This window comes from Miniopterus natalensis, chromosome 1, assembly GCF_054644295.1.
Source record: "Miniopterus natalensis isolate mMinNat1 chromosome 1, mMinNat1.hap1, whole genome shotgun sequence".
Lineage (NCBI taxonomy): Eukaryota > Metazoa > Chordata > Mammalia > Chiroptera > Miniopteridae > Miniopterus > Miniopterus natalensis.
In genome coordinates this window covers 198,215,213-198,234,662 of record NC_142081.1, presented here as the reverse complement: position 1 = coordinate 198,234,662, position 19,450 = coordinate 198,215,213, and the positions used below count along the sequence as shown (strand labels likewise).

The 19,450-nt window shown below is 53.9% G+C and overlaps 1 protein-coding gene across 1 annotated transcript in view; it reads right to left on the bottom strand.

Annotated features, from left to right (window-relative positions):
* Nucleotides 1-4,922, bottom strand: part of STK32B (serine/threonine kinase 32B) — a 123,210-nt gene extending 118,288 nt beyond the window's left edge. Inside the window, exon 1 of the mRNA XM_087828332.1 lies at nucleotides 4,834-4,922. Within this exon, the coding sequence (XP_087684458.1) occupies nucleotides 4,834-4,885 (52 nt within the window). The 5' untranslated portion in view covers nucleotides 4,886-4,922. The remainder of the gene's footprint in view (nucleotides 1-4,833) is intronic.
* Between the last annotated feature and the right edge of the window lie 14,528 nt (nucleotides 4,923-19,450).

Sequence of the window (19,450 nt, the reverse complement as noted above, 5' to 3'; positions counted from 1 at the left end):
GCTTCAGCCTCCCTGTGAATCAGCGACACAGGCCCCCGGGCTCCAGAGCCTGTCTCCCCGGCAGGCACGGTGGCAACCCCAGGGATGGTTATGTAACTGCCTTGGGTAGCTGACAGCTTCTCAGGAAAATGACTTTCGTTATGTATTTATTTAGACCAAGAAGATGCTTTCATGTTGTGAGCTGCGTGCAAAGTTCCCTGACCCGAGAGTCATAGAGAAATAACACTTATTATTACTCTGTTATATTAAAGGGGACAGTGAGACATATTTTTTTCCCCTTCTACCCAGAAACATTCCCCTCCTGTTTTCCTTTCTTTCTTTAAACCTCACAAGAAGGATATGTTTTTTATTGATTTTTCTAGAGAAAAAGGGAGAGGGAGAGAGTGAGAGAGAAAAACGTCAACGTGAGGGAGAAGCACTGACTGGCTGCCTCCCATCTGCACCCTGGCTGGGGACAGGCCAGCCACCTTTTGGTGGTCGGGACGAGCCACCCAGCGTGGCAACACTTATTTTTAAATATCTCTTCTACTCAAGACACTCTACAGTGGGAATGCCCAGAGCTGGTTATGACGTTGTTAAATCGATACCTCTCAAGTGTGGGTGCTGGTAATAAACTGATAAAACAGTGACTAAAAGCCCCTTGGACACGGAATTTTACAACAGGTTTCTGGACACACACCCCCGCCCCCCGCAAGAGTCTTCAATCCCTTCAATCCAATCACCTCACTCATGCACTTCATTTTAAGGAATTCATTGAAAAGAAGAGAAATTCTTTACATATAAAATTTTGAGGCAACTATGTATAAAGATGGAAATTTGAAAACCTACATTTCTAACAATAGGAAGATATTTACGTAAACTATGATAGTTCCATTTGATGGAATATTAAAACCCATTAAAATATTAATTTTGAAGACATTGTAACAACTCCTTAAAATATGATGCTAAGTGGAAAAGCAGGAATCCTTTTCTTGGTGGTAGGTGTACACTTACATAAAAATGCCTCGACGTGGGCCCTGGCTGGTGTTGCTCCGTGGGTAGAGCACTGGCCTGCACGCTGAAGGGTCACGGGTTGGATTCCCAGGTGAGGGCACGTGCCCGGTTGCAGGTTTGATGTCCAGGCGCACGTGGGAGGCAACCCATCGATGTGTCTCTCTCACATCAATGTTTCTCTCTCTCCCTCCCTCCCTCTCCTCCACTCTCTCTAAAAGTCAATGGAAAAAATATCCTCAGGTGAGGACTGATTAACAAAATAAATTAAAAATGTCTAGACTTGATTAAGGACAGTAAGGGGAAAAACAACTTAAAAGCAGTTCTGACACGAGTTTGAAACAACAGATGGTTTTGTTTCTGTTCCCAAGTCTTGTATTATGATGGGACTGCCCCACAAATGTTTTTGGAAGCTGGTCTCCGAGGCCATCAAGTGCTGTCAGAATGTATTCTTACTATCATCCTGTCCGTGTTTATCTAGAGAGACCCTATGGGAGCCTGATCTGCATGCTAGTCTCCTGCGTGCTCACTCATATCATGAGAGATGAATTGTCCCGTGGGCCTCCAGACCCAGCGCAGGGGACACTGTCAGGTCCCAGGTTCTGGAGTTATGCAGGTCCGAGTGCAGTCCCGGCTCATCAACGCAGGCCGTGGGACCCTCAGCTACCCCTCCAGTAAAATGCAGATTCTGCGACTTCCCTGGCTGAGTCATGAAAACGATTCCCACTTAGGTCCGAAAAGTAGTCCATGCGATATAAGTTCCGCTTATTCCTATCATCTGAACACAGGTTAAATTTTTGCCATCTGAATGTAGATGGAAAATTTTCGGCTCTGGTTTAGCATTAAGTTACTTACAAAACCTGTTCTGGTCGGGTAGGTGTCTGCATCTTCAACAACCTGACGGCTCTGGTTTGGGAGAGCGTGTTTGTTCACTGGACTGTGTCACCCCCCGGCTTAAACTCCTTCAGTGACTCCAGAATGAGTCTATATGATCGAGCCTATATGATCGAGTCCAAAGACATGGCTACTCACTCAGGGTTCATCCCCTGTGCCTTCCAGCCTCACACTCCACACTGCAGGAGTGCTAAAGCCCCCTACAATCTCCCCAGTGAGCCACGGTTACTCTTTACCATCTGCCTTTGCACTTTCTGTTCCCTCCCTCTGAAATACCCTTCTCCCCCTACAATTACCTTCTCTGGTAACTCCTACCATCTCTACAAGACTCAAGTCCAAGAAGAAGGGTTCCCCCACCTGCCCTCCCTGCTCCAGGGTTAGGGACCCTGCTCTAGAATAGCACAGTCCCCTGAGCTCCCCGCACTATCCTCCCTCTCTGCTCGGGGAGCTCCCTGAGGGTTAGGACTTTGCCTTCATCTTCTCTGAGTCCCTGGTGCCCAGCACAGGGGCGGGTGCAGAAAAGAGGGTCAGTAAATGCCTATGAAAGAAAGAAATTCACCGATGGCAAGCAAGAGTGTTTTACTTGCACACAGAAATAATTAAGAAACACGCCGGCAAAGTCAAGGAAGTTAATATCTCACTGGGCAGGCAGCTGGCACCAGGCCTTGTACGAACCTTGCGTTTCAACCAGCCCCGAAATGGGCCACTGACCTTGGTCCCCAACCCCTTCTGGAACAAGGAACCACAGCAGGAAAATCAAAGGCTGGTGATGCCAGCGGTAACTCTTTTGCTGATAAATACGTTTAAGCTCATTTTTCTGGGATAAAAGATAAAGACAGTTGTAAATATAAGGGAGGTGAATTTCCTCTGCAAATAAAGAGAAAAGATGCTAAGAGGATTACCAAAGTATGAGCTTGGACCCAGGCTAGAACAAGGAAGCCCTAAAATTGGGGGTGATACGTAAGTCTGTGCTTTCTTCAGAGAAGGGTGTCTGTCCACTGCTCTCACCTGTATCCCCCAAACTTCCTACGTTGAAACTCTAACCCCCAATGGGCCTGCATTTGGAAACAGGGCCTTTAAGGAGATAATTCACGTTAAGTGAGGTCATAAAGGTGAGCCCGAATCTGATAGGACTGGTGTCCTTACAAGAGGAAGGGACCCGGGAGATCTCCCTCTGCCTCCTCAGCGCACCGAGGAAAGGCCATGCGCGGACAGTGAGGAGGTGGCCGTCTGCAAGCCACAAGGAGCGTTCCCACCGGAAACCGACCACGATGGCACCTCGACCCTGGTCTCCCAACCTCCAGAACAGCGAGAAATTAAATTTCTGTTGTTCAAGCCACTACCAACAACGAGTTCTGTTGTTTAAACGTGTGCGGTATCTTGTTACGGCAGCCCGAGCGACCAATACAGATCCCTTCCCCAAAACAGACAGGAAAACTCGGGCTTGCTCAGGACAGAAAGTTTCTGGCCCATGTCATCTGCTCCAGCTGTCAATGAGTATCTTCTCAGGGCCTCCGAGCCGCTCTGAATGTCATCGCACAGGGCGACCGTGCTCCAGAGGGGAAATCCACCCCTGGCAGGCTGTCCCATACAGAGCGGACCTTCAAATGCTGGTCTCAGTGTCAAGATCACGGACTTCCGTGGGCAGTTCAGGGTCAACACGGACTCGGCTAAGGAAGAGTTCAGCTACATGGTGTCCTAATTCTTCCTGGGACACACACAGCCTCCACCACCTCCCTGCCACCTCTCCTCGGTCACCTACTGGATCCCCACCTGCCTGTCATCCACACCAAAGAGCCAGGAAGGCTTGGGCCTCATTGGGTCCCCAAGCCCCTGCACTGGCCCCACTCACTGCCCTTGGCACCAGGAATGGCTGCTGATTATTTAGTGCCACTAGACTAGAAAGTCCCTTAAGAAAGAACCACATGGGCCTGACTCACTTAACTCACGCTGACTGCAGTATCCTTTCGAAAGAAGCTGTCTGGGCAAGCACCTGACTACCACCCACAGCCCTGGCAGTTCTGAAACCAGGACCTGGGCACACAAGCCCATGCCTCCCGGGCAGACCGTCCAGCCTCAAAGCCAGCCCTGCCCCTTGGGGTCTGTGACTAGGCTGTGACCCTTTCTTCAACTATCAAATGGAGGGACACAAGGACCGGCTCCCAGGGTTGCTGTGAGGGCTGAGTGCCCACAGGAAGCCCTAGCACCGGGCCTGGCACAGTATGAGCTCAGCAGACTTAGCTCTTTTTCTGGGTGCGGTGGAGACCCTGGCAGTCGGAAACCGAGCTTTCAGAGGCAGAGAGCTAGCAGGTAACCACAACATGTGGAGAGCTCTGTGCTGATGGGATTTACAAGGCACTTTTCACATGGTTACGGGTGGTTCAGCTTCAAACAAACCTACAGAGTAGTATCATAATCCTCGCCTCCTAGGTGACGAAAGAAAGGTTTCAGAGAGGTTAAGGAAGTCACCCACAGACGCACAGCACCGGAAGCGGGGCTCTGCCAGCCCAGGTACGGAGCCCCGGCGCCTGGGCCCAGAGGACCAGGGCCCTGGAGTTAGAGGGTGTGCCAGGCGCACCACTGCCCAGCGGGAGGCGTCCTGGGAGCCACACAGTTTAGCCAAGAAAAGTTTCCCTGGGCTGTCCAGGGGTGAGGCTGGCGGCCTGGACACTGCCCTGCCCGGCCCTGCCCGCCCGGGGCCACACGCATGGTGGACACACCCGCCGCCCCGGCCCCTCCTCCAGCCTCGGGCTCCGAGGGAGACCCGCTCCGGGGCGCAGCGCCAGGCCAGGGCCGGACTCCTCCCTCCTGCTCCCCAGGGAGGCTTCGGGCTCCCTCTCCAGCCGGTGCCCCCTGGGCGCCCTGACGCGTAGGGGCGGCCCGGGGAACCCCGCGCGCAGGGAGCCGGGCCCGGGGCAGGGGAGGAGGGGGCCGGCGCCCCCCGCTTACCTTCCCCGCTCGGGTCCGGGGCGGCGGGCTGGTGGGAGTGGCTCCCGCCCATATTCCGCGCGCTGCCCGCCGCCGCTACATGCCGGGAGCGGGGCGGGGGCGCCGCGAGGGGTGCGGGGCTCGGGGTGCGGGGCGAGCGCCCAGCCCCGGCTGCAGCCGCGCGCCGAGCGCTGGGGGCCGAGCGCCGCGCGGGGCCGGGGACCGCGCCCCTCCTCCTGCGCGCCCCGCGCTGCGCCGCCCGCCGCGCCCCTTGCACCCCGCGCCGTCCGGGCAGCGCGCGCTCCGCTCGGCCGCGGGGAACCGGGCTCCCTCCGCGCCGGGCCACGGGCGTGCTCGTCGGCGGCTGCAGCGGGCGGGCGGCGGGCGGCGGGCGGGGGAGGCGGGCGGGGGAGGCGGGCGGCGCGGGCGCGGGCGCGGGCGCGGGCGGGGCGGAGGGAGGCGGGGACCGGCGGGGGCTGCGCGCGGGGGGCGCGGCGGGCGGGCTCAGCTGCCGGGGGGAGGGATTTGGAGCAAACCCCGCCCCTTGGGGGGCCTCAGTTTCCCCATGTACAATGTAGGGGCAGAGTGGACCCTAAAAGGTCTGGGCCCTACTTTAATTCAGTAACCCCTTGGAGACCCATTCGGAGGGAAAGCGTCGGAGAACAGGCCTCAGCCCAGTGGGCTCCTAGGGCCCCACGGGGCGTCGTGGGGACTCCCCGGCCGCCAGCGCGGGTAAGCCCTGAGCGAGGCGCTCCCTTACCTCTGAACCCGGTCTGCCCGGCTCCGAAAGGGGGAGCAGTGACTTTTCTAACCGAGGGGATGGTGTTTGTAAGGCGGTCAGCGGGGCGTGGAGCAGCCGCCTGCAGATCGCCTACCGCCTGGAGGGAGCGCCAGGCGCGCGGACGCGGCCCCGGGGCTCACCCTGCACCCAGCTCCCGAGGTGTGGCGGGAGGCGGCGGCCGCGCCCCTTCCTCCAGGCCGCCCCCTGGGCTGAGCTCCCGCGGTTCCCGCCACGCGCCCCCCTCCAGGACCCGTTGTGCGGCCTCGGAGCCTGAATCAGGGGCGGTTCCCATGTGGGTTGGGGGGCCCCTGGCGGCTGGAGGCGGGGGGCCCTTTACGGGAGGAGGGGGGTAAAGGGGACGCGCTGGAGACGGGGTGGTAAAGACTGGGGTGCCGTGAGTGCGCGCCGAGGCTCGTGGGGCCGAGTGGGGCGAGCGGGGGCCCTCCGAGGGCGCTCCCCGAGAACGAGCAGCCGCCCCTGGGCGCAGCGGCCCGCCCCGCCCTCCTGGCCGCCCGCGTCTCCGGCCGCATAGCGCCACCTGCTGGGCGCGTCGGGCCACTGCCTGTGCTTGGGGAGGAAGAGGCGCCTTTGGAGTCTCCCATCCCCACCCCACCCATCCCTCTCTCTCCCTTTCTCTCTCTGTCTCTCTCTCTGTGTCTCTCCCTTTCTCTGGCGGGGGTGGGGTGTCTCTGTCTAAGGCAACAAAAACTCCCAGACACAACAGAAAGGAGCTGAAAACGTGGAGACAGCCCCATCCTGGACAACCCAGCTGGGGTTGCAGGGTTGGGCCCAACCGCTTGTGGGATGCTACAAGCCTCACTTACAGGCCGATTCCACCACCTCTTGTCTGTCGTGTCTGCCTTGGAGTTGTCGTCGTGAACTGGGGAGGTTGATGTGAACACCCAGGGTTGCGGTGAGGATTCTATCAGGTAATATTTGCAAAAGCCGGTAGCATAACAGTGCCAGGCATCTAGTAAATGATCAATACATATTTCTTTCCTTTTATTCTAGCAGCAAGCATTGATTGGGCGGCTGGTCTACACCAGGCAATTTCCCGAACCAAGGTAAGGGAGACACAGACCCTACCTCAAGAGGCAGGGGGAGCAATGGTGACGGGCGTGGGCTCTGGGCCCTGTTCTGCCAGGGTCTCACCCCACTTTCCTCACTGTAACAGGCTAATGTGGTAACTTACTTAACCTCTCTGACCTCAGTTTGTTCATCTGTTAAATGGCGATAACAGGAGGAACTCCTAGGGTTGTTAGGAGGAATAAATGCATTGATGTTGGTGTTTGAGACAAAATAAACACAATACAGGTGTTACTTGTAATACTCAGTAATGAGCTATTCTGGAAATCATACTATTTGCTCACAATTCTTCCTTCTCTCCCTGTCCTTGCCTTTGCTCACTGGGGCGAGGGGTGTCTCCCCTTTCTCCCACACTACTGATGTAGAGCTCGCCACAGGACTTAGTTTGGCCAATGGTATTGGGAGGAAGCAACTGTTGCCAGTTCAAAGTGAGGGGTGGCCTTAGAGATGTTACATGTTTCATCTTGTGCTTTTTCCATCCATCCTGAAAAGACCTGGCCCTGGAGTAGCCTCAGTTTTCCCAGAATGAGAGACCCAAGCAGTATACCTGAACCCCACCTGAATCCTAAGCAGAGTTGCAGGCTCATGAATAAGAAAAATATGTGTTCTTGTAAGCCACTTAGATTGGAGGGTGGGGTGTTTGTTTCCCAGCATTGTCGCAGAAAGAGTTGACTGATGCATATATTAAATAAACAGTCGGGCATGCAAAGACCACACTGCGATTTGTGCTGTGGTGGAAGGAATCCCAGGAGGCTATGGGAACACAGCTCTGAGAGGCAGGAAAGGCAGAGGGTCCCCAAAGAAGAGTCATGAGCACATATTCCTTCCCCTTCCTGCTTTGCTGAATAAGCATTTTCTGAACACTTAGTGTGGGCCATACCCAGTGGGGAATAAGACGGGCTCTGCTTTCACGAAGTTGAAGTTCAGAAGTCTAGTGTGGGCCAGGGACAGCAATCAAGAATGGGTCATATTTTGGAGGGATGAGAGGAACATAAGTAAAGGCTGTGAAGACAGGGGGAGGCACCTGGACCATACTCAGGGTCAAAGAACGTGTCCTGAAAGAAATGGTGTTTGAGCTGAGTCTGGAAAGGCAACCAGGAATCAGCCAAGTGAGAAGAAGAGAGGGGCAGCCTGTGCAAAGTCCCTGAGGCCCAGAGACAAGGACACCTGCCAAAGCTGGGAGCAGTTCCAGGTCAAGGAACACGGCATCGGAGTGTATGAATGGTCAGGAGAGCAACAACAGTGCGGGTATTGAGTGCATGCAGGTATTGAGTGCATGTGGGTATTGAGTGCCCTCTGGGTGGCAGGCTCTGTGCCAGCACTTTGCAGGGTACCAGCCCTCCAGGCTCCCCCTTCCCTTTTCCTCTCCCCATTTACAGAGAATGTGCCAGACCCTGTTATCTCAAGAGCTCTTCTGGGCCACCCCTTTTCTTTCTCATGACAGACCTGCCAGGTGGGTGTTATCATCCCCCCACTAAAGGGGACAAAGGCACAGAGAGGCCACACCAAGGCCAAATTAACCATATAGATCAAATCTGAAAGAAAGGACAGATGGAATAGTGGCTATTTCTGGAGTTGTAAAATTCAGATCATTTGTATTTTAGTTGTTAAGTGCTTTGTATTGTGTCATGTATTATTTTAATAATCAGGAAAAAGAATGATAAATATTTCCATTCTGAAAAAAATCTTGTGGACACTAAGCTATACCTGATTTTGTAAGGTGTGTTGTTTCACAATTCATCACTATAGTTACTGTATGACATGGGGGGGGGGGCGGCTATGATCATCCCCATTTCACAGATGGAGAAAAAGAGGCTTAGAGGGCCAAACGGCTTGTCCTTCGTGCCATGTTATTGTATTAGTTTCCTATGGCTGCTGTAACAAGTTACTGTAAACTTTGTGGCTTAAAACAACAGAAATAGCCCTGGCCAGGTGGCTCAGTTGGTTGGAGCGTCGTCTTGTGCACCTAAAAGGTTTCGGGTTTGATTCCTGGTCAGGGCACGTACCTCAGTTGCAGGTTCAATTCTGATCGGGGTGCGTATGGGAGGCAACCGATTGATGTTTCCCTTTCTCTCTCTCATGTATAAAAACATATCCTCAAGTGAGGATTTTAAAAAAAACTAAAATGATAAAAACAGCAGAAATATATTCTCTTACTGTTCTGGAGGCCGGAAGTCAGAAATCAAGGTGTTGCAGGGTGGGCTCCATCTGGGGGCTCTGAGGGGAATCAGTTCTAGGTGGCTTCCAGCTTCTGGCAGCTCCAGGCGCTTTTTGGCTTCGGGCTGCTATTTTTGCTTTTTGCCTTCATTCATCAAAGCAAAACTCCTCTCGGGATTTCTTTCAGTTAGCGAAAAACAGGTACTAATGTCGGTCTTTTGCAAAATCAAAGTGGCGTCGAGTGAACTTTTGAGAAGCGGGGTAGCTGTGTATTGTCGGCAATCAATACGTGTTTACATCACCTGTGCCTGGTAAGAACCTAGATCGAGGTCACCAGCTGCTCCTGGCAACGGCTTCCTCTCTCCCATTTCCCCCGAGCTCGTGTGTTTTGTGTCAGACTCTCACTCGGAGCACGAAGGGGGAAGTGGGCAGAGTGTATACCACTCGCCCCACCCCAGTGGTAAGAGGTGTCTGGACCCTTTATGACTGTCTCTGTGTCACACACAATGTACCCATCTGCTCCAAGGGGCATGTAAGACACAGAGCTCTAGACTGATGCATCACTGAGACTAACCCATGCTCAAAATCCTTAAAGGCTCAGTACAAGTATAGTTTCATTCCAAAGAGAGGATTAGGGTTCAGTTTCTAACTCTTCCTACGGATAACTCTCTAAAATACCCCCAGAAAGAAACTCCCAGGTGTCATCGGGAAGGAGTGAAATAGAGGAGACTCAATGGACACCTGCAGCCAAAAGAAGGCAGGTGAGAACTCTGCTCTCTTACTGGGCGAGGGCTGCTGCTTTTGACAAGGGACAGGTCACTCATTTAATCTGACCACCTAACCCGGCTGCCCTCATGCCAAGGCTCAGTTTCAACCAGAAAGGTCTCCAGGTATGGGAAGGGGCATGGATGGCAAGCTGGTACTTGCAGGCAGCCGAGTGCGGAAGCCTTTGGCAGCCCTAGCCGTGGCTCTTCGTGACCGAAGGGATGGGGCATGTGCCACTGACACAGCCTGGCTGACTTGCTGCGAAGTAAGCACATTCCTCTTCTATTTCCTCTGCAGCGTCGAGTCCCCTCCAGAGACAATGGCTGGACCTGGCTTCTGCTGTCCCAGATGCAGCCAGCTCTGGCCCACAGCCTAGTAAGGCTTTGTACGATCCTCAAACTATGTGTAAAATCGATAGATAAATAAAATAAAAGCCGCCTGCTGCTCCGTGCTCAGTGTAGCTGGCTTTCCTGGGAGGGTCACTGTGGAAAGATCATGAAACTTATGGTCTAGGGCAGCGATTTTCAACCGGCGTGCCACAGAATTGTTAAAACATGCAATACCTGACTAGTTAGGGACACTGACCTCTTTTCCCTTAGATTGTCACCTAAAAAAATAACAACAGCCAACAACAATAGCCGTCTGGTGTGACTGAATCAAAATTACACCTTTTTTTTTTTTTTTTTTGGTCAGATCCACACACAAAATATATTTTTTGGTGTGCCGCAGAATTTTAGTAGTTTAGGTGCCAAGAAATGGGAAAGGTTGAAAGTCACTGGTGTGGGGGTCCTCCAATGAACCTGACAAGGAGTCCAGTGCATGAGTCTGTGTTCTCAGGTCCCAAGTCCAGGCACAGAAGTAACAGCTGGGATTCTTCTTCTGATGTAAATGTCATGCGGAGACTCCTGAGGCTCTAGTCCTGTCGCTGGGAACAGGACCGAGCCTTCAGCTTCCTACGCTGGGAGCTACCAACTGCAGCAGCTGGAAGCTTGCATTGGGCGTAACCCCATCACACTGTAGAGTCTGATGTCCGTCCGGGGACAGGGCGTCCTCAAGCTGTTTTTCAGGGTCGGCCAGGTCAGATCTTATCGCTCCTGGTAAGCTGCTTTACTTAAAACTCCATTCTGGTTCAGTCGCTGTGAATGCCGCCTGCTGGCACGTCAGCTAGCTCTGTCCCACAGCATCAGCATCACAAAGGAGAAAAGCAACGCAGGCCGTTTTGTGGCCCCCGAGGTGAGACACGGTTGCACATTCAGTTCTGTGGCTGAAAATCACTTCACTCAGACAGCAAATTATCCCTCATGGTGAAAAGATAGTGATTTCAAGAGTAACCTTTTTATTGCGGCCCTGTGTGTGTGTGTGTGTGTGTGTGTGCGCGCGCGCGTGATCACGCATTCACACAAACAAAGGGTCCGCCAACGGCTGCTAATGTGGTGTGTCTGCATTTCTTGGCACTCTCAGACTTTCCCAGAGGCCTTGTCATAGTTTGGAGCTTGGTAGCCCAGCAATTCTGAGCTCCTGTTCTTACACTGAAACGCTATTTGCATAGTGGCTCCATGGTGACCCGAGATTAAGCGTTTGCGGAGAATCCCTGCTGTGATGTGAGCCAGGCTGGGTCAGAAGGAAGCCTCCGTGGCTGCCAAGAGCAGCATCCGCGGACTACGTTTCATTGTATTTCCACCTGGGTGTGCAGGCATTCTTCAGGGCTTACGGGAGGAGTCAGGAACACTCTGAGGCTGTACCTGAACTTGTGCGTGTGTGCACACTTGAGTGTTTTTAGGGGGGGAGAGTTAAAGTCTTTCCCAGTTCCGTAAGAGCCTCCGTGAATCCACCCCTCCCCTCGAAGAAAAAGCCTAAGAACCGTTGGTCTATAGAATAGTCTACGAGGGAAAATAAATCCTTCGCTTGGAGAGCAGAGCCGCGTGTAGCAGAAGCGATAAAAATGATTTACTGAAGGACACCGTGCGTTGAGGGGGGAGGTGTGTGGCCTACCCGGCTGCAGACAGGCCTTAAAAGTTCTGCTGCCACTGGCACGTTGTGTGACCTCTGCTAAGCTACTCCCCCCTTTGGGGGCCTCAGTTTCCCTTTCTGTAAACTGACAGAGCGAAGGTGCTGTGCTGTATGGCAAAGGCGGCTATGCGATCTTCCGTATCCACCTGTCCCTTCTTCTTCAAAAGCGAGCCCTCACCCAGTTTTAGCTGAGCCAAGGGGGTGCCTGGCTAGAGACTACACTTCCCAGCATCCTTTGCAGGTAGGACTGGCCATGTGACTAAGTTCCAGCCAATAAGATGTGAGAAATGATATTAGAGGGACTGCGCTCTCCCTTCCCCTGCCCGGAGGTAAGACTGTGATGCCCCAGGATAGCGTGAGCCAGCTTCACGGGGACCACCGCACCCTAGGGAGCAACAGAAGACCAGAGAGAAGGAGCCCTGGATAACCTCACTCAGCAGGAGGCCTGGTGGACTTGGACTGCGTGTCCACCTCTGCAGGGTTTAGAGAGAATAAAACACTGTTATGGTTAAACTGCTGTACTGTGAATTTGGGGGTTTCTTTGGCTCAGCGTTGAGCCCCTTGTCTAACTCACAGGGCCGGATGAATGCCTCCCACTGTCACCACTGCCGTCCAGACCCCCCTCCCCCCTCACATCCAGAGCAACACAGGCACCCACCAGACGCCCAGCAACCCGAAGAAATGAATGAACAAATGAACACCCGAACGGTCTCACAGTCAGGAATATCATAGGGGTGATTCATGAACCAGATGGGCTGTGGATGAGATCATGTCTAAGCATCCTTCCAAGACTAAGATCCTGTGGTCCTGTGTCTCAGGACTGAGGGTCACCTGGGACAGCACAGCGGTGACCAGCACTGTCTCGGCCAAGTGCTTACCAAACAAGGGACAGGGAGGAAAGTTTCTAAGAGAGGCCCCTCTCCGGCCTGCATTCATTCACTCCACAAACATGTGCGTATTACACGCCGGGCGCCCGCTGGACAGAAGTGCACCGGTCCCCACTCGGCCCTCGCACGCCAGTGAGGAGAACCGGGCGATGGTGAGGGACAGCATGTTTTGGCTGAATGGGAGCTGAAACGTGGTGATGTTTTAATCTTTGAGCGCAGAGTTGCCCCAGAGCTGGTCCCTGGAAAAGAGCTCTGTTTATCTTCACTGACTTCAGTGAGGCCAGGAGCTCTTGTTTCGCTCTGGGAGGTTCATTGGTCAGAGCCGGTTCTCAGAGTCCTCAAGGCCTCCCCTCCGTCCAGGTCCACCCCGTTTGTCTGCAGAGCAACTGTCACTTATTAGCCATGAGCCTGGGGCTCTGGAGGGGTCCGAGTTCCAGCTGGGGAACGAGAAGGGCTGGTTGTGATCCTAACCCACCACTGGCTGTTGGATTCCTCATTCAGCATTTAATTCAAACAAGTCACTGCCTTCCGGTCTCTTCATTTGTAAAATGGGAATCGTGTTTCCTGTCTTATAGCCTTATATGAACTTTGAATCAAAGTACCCATCCGAGTGCCTGCTGCCTACCAATGGGTCGATATGAGTGAATCGACCCTGATTTGGTAGCATGAGGACTATTTCTCTAGCCCGGAAGCATTGCCGGCATCTTGTGGACAGAGGCCAGGGATGTTGCTAAATATTTTCTAATACGAGGGACAGCCCTGCAAAACCAAGAAACATCCATCCCAAAATGTCCATAGTGTCAACGCCGGGAGACCTCATTCTAACCCATTAAAATACCGATGTCAACGTGATACATTCAAACTGTTGCTAGAGAGCTGTTGTGCGCAGTTTTAAATGCCGCCCTGTGACTATTGGAATTTTGGAAGCATTTGCCTCAAGATACCAGCAACATGAGCTTTAATTTTGCATTCACGTATGAACCGTTGCTCGCAGAACCCGATCCTACTCTCTCGGGTCCCCTTGATTCCAGGATCCCTGCAATCAGGTTGCCTAGTCTGGCCTGCCGCTGAGGAATCTATGTTCTGACTACACAGGCATCTGGGCCCAGTCTGCATAATTGGAACCACGTGGGGCTTGAAATGAGGAAGGAGCAGAATGGTGATGATGACGATTACCAGTTAAGTTGTGATTGCTATAGCATTTTTCAGGCCATTTTTATTGAGCACCTACTACATTCCTTCCAGGTGCTGTGCTAAGTGTATTCTGTGGGAGGAAAAACAAACACAGTCTCTACAATCACCATACCTAGCTGCTTGCAGATGGCTTTAGCATGTATTACTAAATTTGCACAAACCTTTGAGACAGGCAGAAATGGTATTTGCTACAGGTGAGAAAATTACACCTACCAACAAATGCACAATCAGGATTATTTGTCTGCAGAATGACTCCTAGGTCATAGAAGAATAAAGGAAGACAATTAAAGGATGTTCCTTCACTTACACAATCCCTGGGATGCCCAGAGAACTGCACAGGACTTGATGCAGGCGGGAGCCATAATTATAACACCCCACTGAACAGGCTACCACATGGTCCTGTTGCTTCTAGTCACCGGTATTGGAGATGCTAACTATCTATCTCTACCCTCTGGCACCCTTAGGACATCCCATGGTCAGAAGCCCCGGACATAGGGAGGGGCCGCCCAAAATATTGGGGAAGGAAGCATTGCTGGATGTAGTTTCCCCTATTCTAATGCCCCTCCTCCTCCTCTCTGCATGATATTCCAGTTCCCCCTCCAGCCCCTACCAGGACTAAGAGCATTTGTCACCATCCATCCATTCAATGAGCAATTACTATGTGCCACGTAATAAGCATGTTGCAAAAACTAATCATGTCAACCATCCTGGAAAGACTATGTTTCCATTTTCCATATGTGAACAGTAAGTCTCGGTGATCGGTTCATTGTGTCACTTCTCCAGTGAACTTGTAGCGAGACCCACCGTGGTCCGGGCGCTGCTGGGTGCTGCAAATAAAGAAGACACGCGGTGCTCACAAGGCGGTGGGGAAACAGAGGAGCTCGGATCTCCAATCCCGCAGCACATCCCGGAGGCTTCCCGGCTCCAATGCAGACTGTTCGACTGTGCGCTACATGCCCCCCAGAGGGGTCTGTAAATGGGGGGCCGACGCTTCCAGGCAGCTGTGCCATGCTTCCTGGATTCTGTAATCAAATTTACATCTAACCATAAAGTGCATTTGGAGCGGCACTGGAAGGAAGTCGCTGAGGGCCGGTAGGGGGAAAGCAGACATCAGCAGGGGGAGTTCATTAAGCCCGATTTTTGTTTTGTTTTTTTTGCTGCTGACCTCCCTGTAGGCCCTGTGATGAGGCTGCCACGGAAGTGCATCTGCACCCAGGGTAGGCCGATGGAGCCGGAGAAGAATCCAAGGCCAGCGTAAGAATCTGCTGAATAAATAAAAGGCTGAGGATGGTTTCCTTTTCTTTTTTTAAGATGATAAATAAGCAGCTGGAAAATGCGGAGATTACTCTGTGAAACCCCAGGCATGTGCACCACAGGCAAAGCTGTGTTCAGTGTGCAGATTAATTTTTGCAAAGCACCAGGCAAAAAACGCATCGTGCCATCAATAGTGAAAATGAGAAAGCTGGGGCACGAGGCCCTGCAGGAGCGCGGTGCTTACAAAAGCGGCTGGCAAAGCCCAGCTGGTGTGGCTCAGTGGTTGAGCTTTGACCTATGCACCAAGAGGTCGCCGGTTCGATTCCTGATCAGGGCCCATGCCTGGGCTCGATCCCCAGCAGAGGGCATGCGGGAGGTAGCAGATGGATGTTGATGCATTGATGTTTCTCTCTCTCATCCTCTCTCTCTCAAATCAATAAAAACATTAAAAAAAAAAGCTATTGGTGAAATGGCTTCATTCTCCCATTCATTTATCAAGCATCTGGGAGGAGGGGAGCACATGGAATGTTTCTGGCATGTGTGGCTGTGCTGGGTGCTCAGGATCCAGCTGCAAGCAACAGGCGTACAGGAAGGAACAGTGAACAGGCAAAGATGGGTGACTAACGTCAGGACAGGTGAGTACAGGAATCTATGGGAGAACAGAGCAGACGCAGCCTTCCCGCCTGGGGTCAGACCCTGCCTGTCAGGGGAGGGACAATCCAGATGCCTGGCGGCCTGATAGCCGTGGGGCTCAGAGCAGGGAACAGTGTTTCAGGCAAGGGAACAGCGTGGTCAGAAACCCAGGCGTCGGAGGGGAAAATGACACATTTGAGGCACCGTTTTTGCCAACATTGGATTCCCACCGAACAAAAGATTATCATTATGGCACTGTCAGTGAGAAAGTCTTGATTCATTTCCACGCATTGTCTGATTCATTTCCAAAAGACTAAGCCTGTAGCCACAAGAGGCACCGTTGCTACTTCATAAACTTCTGCCGAACAAATGAATAAGCGTCTGAACAGGAGTCCCAAGCTCCTGGGAGCTGAAATGGAAGGAGGAAGAGCTTTGTGACAGGGCGTGAAATCGACGTGACCCGCCTGGAAACCAGGCATTATTCCTAGCTCTGCTGTTTTCCCTTTTCTTCTTTGTTTTGAAATGTTTCAGTGGGAGAGCTTTATGTTATGTTTAGGGGTCTTCCGTCTCCTCTGCGACAGTGACTTTGGCGCAATGTACCAAGCTCCCTGGGTCTTTGCAAGTCTGCGATACGCAAGCGCAGCCCAGGTGAGCGTCCGCGCGTTTGGGGGAGCCCGGCCAGGGAAGGTGGTTTCGAGGCGCCTAGTGCCCTGAAGAGCATCGGCTCTGCTACCGGGAAGATCTAGGTTTTATTACCAGCCCGTCGGTCACCAGCAGCATAACTGTGGAAGACGTGTGGCCCTTTGAGCCTAAGAGCTCCGAGTGCGAGAGGGACTTTGCTGTCCTCTCTCAGGCTGCCTGTGGGAGGGCAAGTCCTGAGAGTGGTGGCCGTAAGCGCCCCACAAATGTTCCTGTCCTCCTCGCCTTCCCTAGTCCATGCCCTGGGCAAGCCCTGCTCTTGGAAACTGTGGCCTCCTCAGGAAAAAAGGAACTATTCAGAGAAAAAGAAAAAAAGGGGGGGGTCCCACTTAACCCGGCGCCCTGTGCCAAGCCGCGGGGAGAGGCCGAGCCAGGCCTGAAATGTTGGCGTTGTTCTCGCCGCTTCCTGCCCTGGGCGTGTGCTGGCTGCCAGGCCAAATGCTCCCCGTGCGCCCCTGGGGAGGAAGCCCCACCTCCGCAGAGGCTGGCGTCCATGGCGTGGACGGCCAGGCGGACTTTGGGGGCTGGGCCCAGCCGGGAGCCTGCGTGTGGTGCTGGTGCCGGGCGCCGGGCTCCTGGTGGCCGTCTGTTAGGAGAGGAGAGGCAGTGCAGGGCATCGTGTACCCGCTCATCCCCCAACAAGCTCTGTCCCCAGTGCAGGCTGGATCCTGGGGACACAGGTGGCATGCCATAGCCCCTTAAAGGGTCCAGGTGACTGGATCAGTCTCACCTGGGTGATCGCTTTTGATTAACCCTGAGCCCACTGATTCGTCACCTCTGGGACCTCTGCAGGATCCCTTTCGCCATATGGCTAATCCTTCCGTCATACAACTAACCTGAGCTCAGGGCTGGTGTCTCATCTATGCACAGGTTCCACGCCCCCGAGAGGAAGGGGTTGTACCAGGGTCATTGCAGGTCACTGTAGAATTCTGCCTTCCACAGTCAGGCCGGGCTAGGTTTTGCTGTGATGACACACAGGCCGTAGTCCACACTATAGGGGGGCTGGGCACCCTCCAGGTCTCCTCCACCTCGGGGGAGGCTGGCGGAGCAGCCACCACCTCTGACTGGCCCCGTGGCAGAGAGAAAGTGTGGCAAAGCGCCCACGGGCTCTGAAAGCTTCTGCCCAGTGACACCCGTCACATCCCCTGTGTGTCCCTGTACAAACTTACCCCCACGGCCACGCCTCACTTCAAGACCACGGGGAAGCTCAGTCCTGCCATGGGCTGGGAGAGAGGAGCCTGGATGGCTGTGATGACCGGCCCCAGTGATGGCCACCAGAAGAGACTTACCAAGGAGAAAGCCGGTGGGAGCCCTGGCCCTGGGCGGGGCACTGTGACAGTCAGGACTCCCTCATTTGCCAGAGATGGAAGAAACCCACTGGAACCGGCTTAAACATCTCTATAGCTAGAGATGACCCAGGGCCGCTTACAGAGCTAAGGGAGTGTGTCAGGGCTTGGCCTCCGGGACTGGAACGAGAGACGGGGCTCCATCCCGACTCCCCTCCGTCTCCCTCCCGGCTCTGCCTGCTCCTCGGGCAGCCAGGCCGGCCCCGGGGCAGGGACACACCCCTGGCGACCCCGCGGGAACATCGTGGTGTTAGAGAGCCACTTCTCCTGTACCGGCCCCTTCATCCCAGGGAAGGGTGCCGATGGGTCCATCCTGGGACACCCACCCACCGTTCCCATAGCGGGGAGGCAAGAATTGGCCTAAGATGCCATTAATAAGGAGCAGGGTCCAAAACCGGAGAAAAACAAACAAAAAAAACAAGATAGAAAAAGGAAACCAGGGCTCCCACAATCACTCCCGCTGTTTCACGTTTATTTCATCTTTACAAAAACGCTGAGCGTTTCGAACCCCACGCATCAGAGAAGGCTGAGGGATGACGGGACCCGCACAGTTGCATCCAAACAGAGGCGAAAGAGATTAAGAAGCACAAGTCGCCAGTCATTCAAATAGCCCCGGGATGCAAAGGACAGCGTGGGGAGGAGTCATAACATGGTAGCAACTATGGTGCCACCGGGTCACCTTGTAATGTATCTAAATGTCTAATCACTGTGCTGTGCACCTGAAACTAATATAATATTGGATGTCACCTGTACCTGAAAAATAAAAACAAAAAACGCACAAGGGAGGTGGAAATTGAAGTCTTTTACTCCAGAGCCCGTGCTCCTTCTGCTCAGGCCAGTCGGGACCCCTCCTGGAAAATGGTCCTCTGAGTCTATTCTGCACAAACAGGCCCAGGGGCACGTGTGGGGGGACTTGCCCCGCACGTGGCTTCTGGTTATATTTTGGATCCGTGTTTTGAGGCTCACAGAGGGTTCTCTATTCTAGAACATGGATTCTTTTCATAACCACGGTCCAAAAGCCAAGCCCAGCCTTGGTGTTTGTCTTCGCTCCTTCCCTCTGGACCCTGCGGGCCAACTTTCCACTCGGGTTTGCCAACGGTGCAAGTAACAAGCTCAAAACCGCATCTCATAACCGGGGGAGACGTGTTGCTTTTAACCAGAGGGACACCGACGTCAAGGGAACACCGGAGGCAAGGTCTGGCCGCTTGCTCTGCCTGCCCCCCTCAGCTACCCGCCGGCCGCGCGCCGGGTCAGAGGGCACGGGTCTGCCCCCGGGCGCGGACCTCGCAGGCAGCAGGAGAGGAGGGGCCCAGAGGCGGCCTCCGCTGCCGGGGCCTGACCTCAGCCGCTCACTCGGCGTGTGACCCGCGCAATGTTTTCCACAGGATGGACGCTGCCACCGGGCTCTTCCGACCTCTGGCAAAGACGGTGGCTGGCTGGACGTGGAGCAGCAGAGGAGACTGAGACTGGCCAGGGCCGTTTCCACCTTGGCCGCCGCCACGAGCACACACAGGACGGGAATACAGGGCCCACGTGGGGAAGGTGTGGTTCTGTGTGTGAGCCAAGGAACCAGGGACCAAGAAAACAGCGAGTTCCTGTTGCTTACGGTCTGCTCAGGAACTTTCCAGAACCCTTGGGGCTGGGCACAAAGAGTGTGTCCCCGGTTACGGCATCACTTACTGGCCTATGCCCGTCTGAGCAGCCAGAGGCAAAGGTTAAATGCTCTTTCTCTAGAAACGCTAAAAAGGAGCCCCGGGCTACGAGAACACCCAGTAGCCCACAGGACGGCCGCGGCAGGGTCTGCTCCCGGCGTGGAGCTCAGGACT